The sequence below is a fragment of the Nanorana parkeri genome, unplaced genomic scaffold (assembly GCF_000935625.1).
Source record: "Nanorana parkeri isolate BGI_ZX_2015 unplaced genomic scaffold, ASM93562v1 scaffold255, whole genome shotgun sequence".
NCBI lineage: Eukaryota > Metazoa > Chordata > Amphibia > Anura > Dicroglossidae > Nanorana > Nanorana parkeri.
The window spans coordinates 335845-347338 of record NW_017306523.1 but is presented as its reverse complement, the minus strand read 5'-3'; the positions used below and the strand labels follow the sequence as shown (position 1 = coordinate 347338).

Genomic DNA, 11494 nt, shown 5'->3' with positions numbered 1-11494 from the left:
CCAAAGAGCCTGATACTCTCTGTAATAACAGCCAGAGGCTGAGGCCAGGGAGCAATGATCTTTGCTTGGTCAGCTTCAATTGGCTGCAAAGGAGACATTGGGTTCTAATAGACACCACCTAATATCTGTATAAAGGGGACCTGTCACCAGGAGAGTTCTATCACATAAAGGCTAATGAGGGGTGTAAAAACACCCCACAATTTATTTATTTTTACACGGTCCTATGTGGACATGCATACTAACACAAGCACACGTCGGGTGCACCTACATATGAAAGCAACGGTTATGCCGCACATGTTGGGTATCGCCCCACACAGTGGAGTGTGTGCAATAATTCTAGGCCCATCATTCATGGCTAACTCTGACTTGATGACCTCTGTAGGCTTTTAATGCATCACATATGGACAGTTTAGGGTCCCGTAGGTTTTTGAAGCTTAACATGTTTGGTGTCTGTTTATTCGCTGCAACTGATATCTTTTATATTTTCCCAACAAATTTGGCAATATATTGTGTTCATGTGCACTAAAATAACTTTTTTTCCAGAATATTTGGCTTGAGAAACTATTGCGCTCATATCATGCGAGATTAAAAAATTGCAGCTGGCACCATTTTATTCTACAGAGTCTCTGCTTTCAGGAAATAAATAATTGGGAGGACTTAAGTAATCCCCAGGCCTAAAATGTGCATTTTAACGTGTGCAAAAAAAAAAAAATCATGCAAAAATGGCTATGGCAGAGAAAGGGTTAAGAAAGTCTTTTACTGAAGAAAAGGGGCAACAGATCAACATATCAAAGGTAGAATCAGTAAAAATTAATTTAATACATTTGTGTTCAGTATACAAAGTGTAAATTGGTGACAGGGTCACTTTAAAGCTAAACTCCCAGCATTCTTTAAATTAGAGGCGCACCGAAATGTCGAAACTGAAATGAAAAATAAATGTCAGACCGAAACCGGAAATGTTTTTTATTCCAACTTTCAAAAAAAAAATGACATTTTCTTTTCTATCAACTTTTTTTTAGATTTTATTTGTATTTTTTTACTTTTAGGGGCTCCGGGGAAATATTGGGGTTCTAAACACACCCCTGATATTTCCATTTTAAAATAGAAAAAGAGATTGAGGACTCTGTGTCCTCAATCTCTTTTTCTGCATCCTCTGTTTTAAATGAACAGGAATCCTCTATACTGAGTGTTCCTGTTCATTCATAACTTAGAGATAGTATGTTTACTATAACCACGTTCATGAATGGACAGGAGGTCATAATTGAGGACACAGTAACCATACTCTGTCCTCGATCACTGAGTGTTTGTACCGCTCTCCTTCCTGACAGCTGTCAAAGGAGGCTGGGTGGTGCGGGAGGGAGAGCTCAGCCTCCTGTGCCTCCGCTCACCCGATCTGGGCTGGGTGGTGCGGGGAGGAGAGGCGCCAGCCGCTTGCACAGCTCAGCCTCCTGTGCCTCCACCCCACACCGCTCTCCCGATCTGGGCTGGGTGGTGCGGGGAGGAGAGGCGCCAGCCGCTTGCACAGCTCAGCCTCCTGTGCCTCCACCCCACACCGCTCTCCCGATCTGGGCTGGGTGGTGCGGGGAGGAGAGGCGCCAGCCACTTGCACAGCTCTGCCGCCTGTGACAGTTTCTCTCCTCCCTGCTGGGATACAGAGCAGAGCCCAGTGGGGAGGAGAGTTTGTCTCAGCGGCCAATATATTGGTGCATCCCTACTTTAAACTAAACACCAAATGCCCAGTGCCAGAATGTGGGTGGGCATTTACTGATCTTATTCCGTACGATGCCGGGCCCGCAGCCTCTGCTAGTCCTGCATTGTAGGTGATGACATCAGTGAGAGGGGCAGTGACGAGACTGTTTGGAGTCCAACAAGAAGAGCAGCTTTGGGGGACCAGTTTGTCACGACTGGAACCAGAGAGAAGCAAGACCACGGGACTCTGGATTAAGGTTACTAAAATTCTGTTTGATATCCATCCACTGGAACAAACTAACAATAAATCTTATATCGGTTAAAGAGGGGGGGCCATTCTAATAGTTTAAATTAATGTCTGGCGTTATGCTTTAAGAATTAAAACTGTTTATCAAATAAGGCCGTTACAGTTTGCTTTTCTCTGAAACTGAGTAATCACCCAGATCTCCGTTCCCTTTCACATACTGATATTGCTTTACATGCTGATTGTCAGCCAGCACTAGTACCAGCATTCTTTTACCAGTGTCCGGATCGCCAACCAGCACCAGTGTCTGCTTTCCAAAATGTGATCATTTTGCAGAGACGTTGGCTGTCCCCATCAGAGTGCCCCCTTGCAGTGGCTGTCCCCATCAGAGTGCCCCCTTGCAGTGGCTGTCCCCATCAGAGTGCCCCCTTGCATTGGCTGTCCCCATCAGAGTGCCCCTTGCACTGGCTGTCCCCATCAGAGTGCCCCCTTGCATTGGCACTCTGATTACTAGCAACAAATGTGGGGGGGAATTCCGATGGGGGCAAATAATAATTAGTTGTCCCCATCAGAGTGCCGTTTTACGCTGGTTGTTCCCTAAAGGGCTTGTTCACATCAATGAAGTGTGCGTATCCTCTGTGTGATGAACGCACAGTACCGAACAACGCACCTACTATGCGTTAGTGTGGTAGGTACACTGTGTTGCCATTCATTTTAAATGCACCTCCAGACCGCAATGCATTTGACTGCACCACAATGCCTGGTACTGCAATACCGTCTGTTGTGGTGCAATGTTGTTGGAAAAAAATAGGGTATGCGATTTAACGCACCACATTGGCATGAACCGGCCTTATGTTACTGTCCTCACATTTTTTCTTAGTTATACAAAGTAAAGCTGCCCATACACTGCGGGCTGAACGAAGAAACAGCAAAAAAATAGGGTATGCGATTTAACGCACCACATTGGCATGAACCGGCCTTATGTTACTGTCCTCACATTTTTTCTTAGTTATACAAAGTAAAGCTGCCCATACACTGCGGGCTGAACGAAGAAACAGCAAATCCCCCCCATCAATGCTGCAAGCAAGTTGATGTGGGAATCCCCATTGGTTTTTTTTTGTTTGTATCCTGACAGCTGCCGGCTCTGTTCATAAGGAGATTTTCTGACCTGCTCCTTCGATAAGCTAATTGAGTGATCTGGCTGAAAGGGTGCGGCACCGACACCCACTGTGCGAATTTCGGCCAGTTCCTCAAGAAACGTCTGAAATTCGCCACCTTAAGAAATACAATAAAATGGGGCTTTACCTAAGTGCACCAATCTCCCATACAATTAAACATGACTTTTGTTTTATACTTGTGACATTTTTACACATAAAATATATATATATATATATATATATATATCTCACCTGCTGCTAGATAGCCGGGAGGTGGATATAGGGGGCAGAGCTGGGAGGAGGCAGAGAGGACAGGAGACGATACTCTTCCGTCCTCCTTCATGCTAGGCTAGTAACACAATGACGTCATTGGTTGTGAGGAACGCTGCGGTCCTAACAACCAATCTCTTAAGAGGAGGGGAGACCCAGCACAGGTTGGCGAACACGGTCCGGACAGAACCGCTGCTCAGAACCCCTGGTATATACTAGTCTTATCACAGGTCTAATTACTATACACTTATTTGACTGTTGCAGAATATATTTTGGCCTGAATGTATGAAGAAAGATGATTTCTTTTCAATGTTTGTATGACATAAATTAAGGCAAACAATTTTTTTTGTCAAAGTATCACAGCACTGAAAACTGAAACATGGCCTGGACAGGAAGGGGGTGTAACATGCCGGCTCTCAAGTGGTTAAAGAAGACATGTTTATTTTTCAGGTTTCGAAAAATACTTTCCAAATGGGAAAAATGACAAGAAAGCAAATGATTCCAAAGTGGAGCCGAAAGGTAAAAATTATCCACTGAAATAATACATGAATATGTTTTATAAGTCTAGTGGGAGCTTTTATTCTTTGACTGCAACTTGTTTGCCAGGTAATGAAGCTGAACTCAATGCTTTATAACTAGAATGACAACTTTTATCAGAGGCCTCAGAAATTGGTATGCTTGTACAACTGGACATCCCCTGGATCAGTCCTCTCCACTGCTACATACCACTAGAGTGCACTTGGAATATGAGAAGGCAGAGCATGATGTATTGGTCATTAACTATGAACCAGCAGACCTTGCTTTCCCATGTCCCACATGCATGCAAGGAGTGTGAAAAACTGCCTGCACACTTAAAACCCAGGGTGCTGATGTTTTTTGCCACTATTTATGCTGCATGAGGTATTTAGTTATAAATATAATGCTTTATATACCTAAAAGGACAACTGCAGTTACAAACATCTTAATCAACTTTTGAGTCTGCCTCGACAGTAGTTCCCCAATTGGATCTCTCCCCCTCTAAATGTAAACATTGAAAAAAACAGAGAAATAGGGGTTTCTGAGAGGTATAAAACCAATACATGTGTAAAAATGATATCCAAATTTTATTATACAGTAATTACATTATATAAAAGAATCAATTGTAATACATACGAGTATAAAAAAAACCCAATTGGCTAAAACACACACAAAGTTCCTAGGATATGCCCAACGTCAACCAGTTATATCTTAATTAAATATCCATAGTTGCAAACATAATTGTCATTTAATTATTCATTGTTCATTTACTGATTTGTCATTAGTTTTTCATTGTTCATTTACTGGAACAGACATATCCAGGTCCCGACTCGTTTCGCACCAAGCTTCTTCAGGGGACCATGGGGGGCTAATCAAACAACTAGTGTCTGGAGGAGGACAGATATTTCCGGATCAGGAGAAAGTGATGGCGGCCTGATTCAAACCAGCCCACTCAACTCCGTCCGAGACCATGCCAGGGACATCGGGGCCATGGGAAGGGGGGGGCCATCGAGGATGGTGCAAAGGACCCCCTATCACCTAGTCCTAAGAGAAACTGGTTCCCATATTTGTGGGGCATTTTCTTGGTGAACGAATTCATATAAGTGAAATGGTTATGTGTAGCGTAGTGATCCCAGGTCCTAATCCTTGCTAATACAGGTATACAGGTATTGGGTAAAAAGGTATGATTAGCCCCACGTGGTCCCCTGAAGAAGCTTGGTGCGAAACGCCGGATATGTCTGCTCCAGTAAATGAACAATGAAAAACTAATGACAATCAGTAAATGAACAATGAATAATTAATGACAATTATGTTTGCAACTATGGATATTTAATTAAGATATAACTGGTTGACGTTGGGCATATCCTAGGAACTTTGTGTGTGTTTTAGCCAATTGGTTTTTTTTTATACTCGTATGTATTACAATTGATTCTTTTATATAATGTAATTACTGTATAATAAAATTTGGATATCATTTTTACACATGTATTGGTTTTTTACCTCTCAGAAACCCCTATTTCTCTGTTTTTTTTCTATGTTTACAAACATCTTACATATGTATTAAAAATCATCTCCCCCCCCCAAGGCTGGCTTTCAGTTGTGACTGGTGGAGACAATTCTAAGTAATCATTTTTTGCAAGCAGGCATGTCTTCCAGACATCATGGCCAGATTGGGGACTTCACTTTTCTTTACTGTAATTAAGTGATACAGATTGTTCAAGGATCCACCTCTTGCCTGCTTTTGGACAGAAAGGAACAACATCACATTGATGAGATTATTCCCATTATCCTCTTCATGTAATCATGTTGACAGTGTTGGACATTTTAGGGCTTGTTCACACCACAATATGTGGGCATAACGTGCTGTGGGCATAACATCATAACGTGCTCCGCCACTCTCCTCCCACCCCAGAACGCAGGGAGCCTAGCAGTATGCGATCCAGTGCATTCCAGCATTAGTTGCTGGAACACACTGGAAGTGGTGTGAACAAGCTCTTAGGGCCTAGGCAGCTTGCAGTCATTGAGCAAACTATGCGGTGCCATTGACTTGAATGCACCGCTACGCCCCCTCCTGCCCCAGAACGCAGGGAGCCTTCACAGTATGCGATTCAGTGCATTCCAGCACAGTTAGCTGCTGGAACGCAGTGGAAGTGGTGTGAACAAGCCTTAAAGCAGCAAAGCATCCCCAAACTGTAACATTTCCGCCACCACGCTTCACAGTTGGTATAGGGTTCTTCTGAAATGCTGTCTTTTGTTTGTGCCAAACCTTTCTTCTTTTACTGTGGCCAAACAATTCTGTGTTTGATTTAGCAGTCCATAGGACATTGTTAAAGAAGGCCTGGTCTTTGCCAATATGTTCCATGGCAAACTGTAGTTTTGTTGTAATGTTCTTTTTGGGAAAACCAAAGGCTTTTTCTTTACACACTTCTCTTACAGATTGAATCTCTATGTGATTGCACATTTAGTGGTGACCTCAGCGCTGAATACTGAAAAATGGCCTGGATGGGAAGGGGGTTTAACACCGCGGATGTCAACTGGTTAAGGAGACATTAGGGCTCTATTAGACCCCTGATGTCAACTTTGCACTCCAGTGAAGCTGATCAAGCACAGATCGTTTAGACTTGTCGACTTTACACATCTAAGCTGAATCCCAGCTGCTATACCATGTTATTCGTATGCATCATTTTTTCACGTATATATATCTGTAACTACTGTTTGAATGAAGATGTAATGTTTGCTTGATCAAATATGTTGGAAAAAATCATTATTTTGTTACGTGCAAAGCATAATGTTTTTTTTTTGTTTTTTTTTTTAAATTATCACTCTATAAAGATACCAAAGGTAATGGAAAGCATTCCTCGGGTGGAAATGGGGACTCAGGAGGAGGTGGCAATAAAGGTGGGAAGAAGGAGAAAGAATGGTGGGCAAGGATGTCTAAGGTGATTTTTCTTTCTTTTGCTTTCACTTTTGCTATATTGTTGTAATTGCAGAAACAATCAAATAGCACCGCATAGTATGGTTACAAAGGGGTGCAGGATTTTGGACGTAAACATCTGTAAACCCTCATTTGTCTCAAGTCTCATTGTTGTTGCACTTTACTGAGCACACATCTTATAAACCGTAATGGCACATCTTCATATAAATATTGTTTTTATTATATTGTTTCACAATCCCTTCTTTTTTTTTAACCCCTCTTTGCAGGATTAGTACAGCAATATATACAGTCAAAAATAATTATGGCAGGCATGAGTCAGAACTATGATCGCATTTTCATACCGCAAACGTTTTAACATGCGTAAAGAACTAAAACAAAACCAACTAAGGCGAGTGGGAAAAGGAACATATATAGTGCTGTAGTAGATCACCTGCACTCCAAACGGCGTTATAACCTCGCTCAACGGTGGTGCTCACAGTAATGACACAGATGGGCCATGTCATTTCAGAGTATTGCATAGCAGGTCACCAGCTTTCACAAGGTTCAAAGTGTAAATTTTCGTACTTCTTTATTGACCATGCGTCATCAAAGCCAACGTAGCCATGCAGGGTCCCTTCATCAGGCGGATATATTGATATTATGTCACTATGCTGCCCTGTTGAACATGAAACATGTTCAATAAAGATGTACTGCTATCCAATACTTTGGGAAAAGGAACTGGGGGAAAATATCAGGCCATAAAGGAAAAAGTAAGTTAAAGAATTGGAAATAGAGGGAAAAGAGGTGTACAATGGGAGGGGGAGAATAGACAAAAAAGAGAGGGAAGGAGGGACATCTGCATGCAGGGGGAAGGGCCAGGCGGAAAAGTCCATGTGGTACATTATAATAGATGTTGCAAAACCTCCACAGAGTTAAAGCAAATGAGAGTCAGGAGTCAACATAACAGTCTGGTAGGCAGTGGACAAAGTGTATTCATGCCAATAGAACCATATTTGCCCGAATTTTGACTCTTGATGTGTCAGAGAGGCAGTCAGGTTCTCCGTGCATTCAATTTCTGTGATTCTGGAGTACCACAGAGCATAAGAGAGGGAGAGGGTTTGTTTCCAGAGTATTGGGATACACTGCTCTGTATGTCTGCTGGTGCTGTTTCATATAGCAATTTAGCATGTTTTGGAATTCTTGATAACCTTATTTTTTTTTCTTCCTTTTTTTAATGTGCAGGGGGAGATTCCCTGGGATGATAAGGAATTTCAAATCTACATGTATACCTCTATAAGTTTGTGGCTTCTGTTTTCTTACTTCATCTTCAAGAAGCAACCAGTAGAGATCACATGGAAAGACTTTGTTAACAACTACCTATCAGAAGGCATGGTAAGTAAGAAAAGAATGTTGACTGTGTGACTGGAGAAATCAGAGTCAATTCACAAAGCATTTTTTTTCCATTTTGCCTGAGGCTTCATTGATATTGCACGTTATATAGTTGCTTTTTATTTTTCTTTTTTTTTGTAGTGGCAAGTTAGATGTTTTTTCACCTATTCAGACTTTTGTTTTAACAACTGTAATGATAAAATATGCTTGAAATGTAATACGCAAAAAGAAAAGGTCCTTTCATATCTAGTTATTGAGTTGTAGATTTATTGCCTCGTTCATTGTAGCGTTATGAGACATTTCAGGTATCATCTAAAGTAGGGATGCACGGATACCAAGTACAGGACTCGGTACAAGTACCGATACTTTTCCAGCTCCATGACTAGACTAGAGAATAATTCAAAAGTTAGGAGGCAGCTGTCATTTGTAAGGAGCACACGGAGCTCCTGGGATTTGTACATCTCTCTTTTAATGTATGATTTTGGTTTTATAAATATAAAGGGATGCTCTGATATCAGTTTTGCAAGTACTGATACATTTGTGTTTATTGTCATATGACAGTTTTTCTAAAACAATACAGACTAATGATTTCAGGTCAGTGGTGGAGAGCCAGAGCCAGGTCCCAGCTGCAACCCTGGTAGTTCTCGTGAAAATGCCAAGTATAGGCACTGGTACTCGGAAAGTATTGGTGCATCCCTAATCTAAAGCAGTGGTTCTCAACCTGTGTAACCTCATGACCCACATTTGTCCTTGGTCATTAAGTCGTGACCCAAGATGTGCTGTAATGGAGTGCATGGCATTGCAGTATCGGGCGTTCGGGTGCAGGCAATCGGACTGTGGGCGGAGGTGCATTTGGGGTGTCGTTCAAATGAATGGCAACGCAACACACCTTCCACACCAGAACACACAGTAGGTGCGATTGCGTGGTACAGTGCATTAATCGCATGGGACTCTGTGATTATCGCACTGTACTAGTGTGAAAGGACCCTCAATAACACTGACAGACACACAATCGGACATAATCTCGCACACGCCCACACCAAAAAAAAAAATTAGAATTCTTTTTTTTAAGATCCACCCAGTCTCCATACCTTATGAGAACTGGAGTGGATCCTCAGCTTGGGGTCCAGTGTGGGCTGCTGTGCTGTGACTGAGCTCCAGCCATTCGTGTATTGTTTGTATAGCTCCCTTGTGTCCCCCGTAGAGGTGCCAGGAGCCAGATTGTGACATCAGTCCAGTCCTGGCACCTCTACAGGGCACATGTGGGAGCTGTAAGCAATGCACATATGGATGGAGCTCCCTTTTAGACATACTTCCAGCCCAGCCCACCTCAAGCTGACACGCAGGGCCGGGCAGCATATTTTATATGGCTGCTCATGCAAGAACTGATGGTGCTGCGTTAGGGGTGAGGCTGATGAGTCTCTCACCTAGAAAAGTGGAAGGCATGTGGCAACCCACTGAATATGGGGTCGCGGGACCCACTTTTGGGTCACGACCCACCAGTTGAGAACCAAGGATCTAAAGCAGGGGTCTCAAACTCAATTCCCTCGGGTGCCACTTGACACATTTTTTTTCTCCCATGGGGCAGCTTGCCAAATTTCATACTTTAAAATAAAATTTTACTATATCTGGTTTGGTACTACAGAACCTAAAACACACACAATAAGGCCCTATTCATATCTGTAGATTTAGGTGCGATAAGGGATTCCTGCAGCAGGAATGCCTAATCGGGTGTTTACAAGTGACAGCTGTCACCCATTCAAGTTAATGATCAGGTGACAGCAGCTCCATGTAAACTCCTGCACACCACATGTAATGGTATGTGATATTATTACATGCGGTTAGAAAACACTCCCTGAATGCACAATCGTTGAGTCCAGGGAGAGTGGTTGATTCCTAACCGACTGTATCATATCACGCATCATTACATGCGGTGTGCAGGCGTTTACATGCAACTGCTGTCACCTGATCATTAACTTGAATAGGCGACAGCTGCCGCTTTTAAACGCCATTCACTGCAGGAAACGCATGTTCCTGATGGTTGCAGGAATCCCTAATTGCATCTAAAGAGTGAGTGAGTCCCCCCCCCCCTTACCAATCAATCCTTTCGGCCAGCGTTCAGACGCCGGCCGAAAGGATCCGAGTGCCGCCACAGAAGCAGCTATGCGGTCTGCATCCGACTGAGATGCAGACCATGTAGCTGCTCCCGCAAGTCTGGTACGGGGTCCGTGACTGCGGGCCGGTACTTTGAGACCACTGTTCTAAAGCTTGTTGCAACCTGGCCAAACCTTCTTCTTCTTCTTCTTTTTTTTTTTTATTATCCATTTATTATTTTTACAATAGATGAGTACAGAAAAGTTAGGGTTGTGTTTTTTTTTTTGGGGGGGGTTTAGATAAACTTTAAAAACCCATATAAGGTGTTTATTTATTTTTTGTTTTTTTATTCCCGTCTGTGTCCACATTGGGGAGATCTATATATTTTCACGGTTTTGGATAGAATAACACCCCTATTGAGTTTTGTTTTGTTTTTTTTGCTTTCTGTGCCTTGCTGGATAGATTTCTCTCTTCTACGTCCTGACTTGGCAATAGGAAGTTAGAGGAAATCTCCCCAAAATGAAAGTCATTTTTTATCTTCATTACCACCACCACAACTAATGCTAATTGATATCAACAATATGAAATGTATGAGCTATGGCCAAAATTCCAGTACACTGTTGATCCTGCCAATGGACCTGTTTTTCCTCTTTCTTTAATATTGTGACAATGCTGTTGGTTCTGCAGTAAAAATAGCACTGCAGCATTGTCACCTTGTGGACATGGTAATCTTAGATAGACATTCACTACTTCAGTACCGGCATGTTACACCTCCTTCATTACCAGGCCATTTTTGAGTTTTTAGCGCTGTACAAGTTTGGCTGAGAATTCCTCCATCACACAACACTGCAACCAAATTGTTTTTATATCATTTTTTGGGGACAGATAGAGCTTTCTTTTAGTTATATTTAATAACCGATTTTATGTTTATGCTTTTTCTTGGACATAGGTGGATCGACTTCAAGTAGTGAATAAACGTTATGTAAAAGTTATGCTCGCAACTAGCAAGACACCTTGGGATGGGGTAATGTTACTTTTAACGTGTAAATATTAGCTATAATTAATTAGTTGTTAATATTGTTGAAGTGTGTGTTTTATTATGAAAAATCTATGCTGCATTGTTGTACCAACACACAATAATAAAATCTGCCTATGAACTACATTCTCTCTGGACCAACATGTGTTGAGGACTGTAATTGGCTAGCTTGGTCCACAGCGTCA

The 11494-nt window shown here is 42.2% G+C and overlaps 1 protein-coding gene across 1 annotated transcript in view; it reads left to right on the top strand.

The window, feature by feature from the left end:
- Positions 1-11494, top strand: part of AFG3L2 (AFG3 like matrix AAA peptidase subunit 2) — a 40951-nt gene that overhangs the window by 10415 nt on the left and 19042 nt on the right. Inside the window, exons 3-7 of the mRNA XM_018556859.1 lie at positions 3811-3879; positions 5789-5806; positions 6718-6815; positions 8033-8182; positions 11223-11297. Of these exons, the coding sequence (XP_018412361.1) occupies positions 3811-3879; positions 5789-5806; positions 6718-6815; positions 8033-8182; positions 11223-11297 (410 nt within the window). The remainder of the gene's footprint in view (positions 1-3810; positions 3880-5788; positions 5807-6717; positions 6816-8032; positions 8183-11222; positions 11298-11494) is intronic.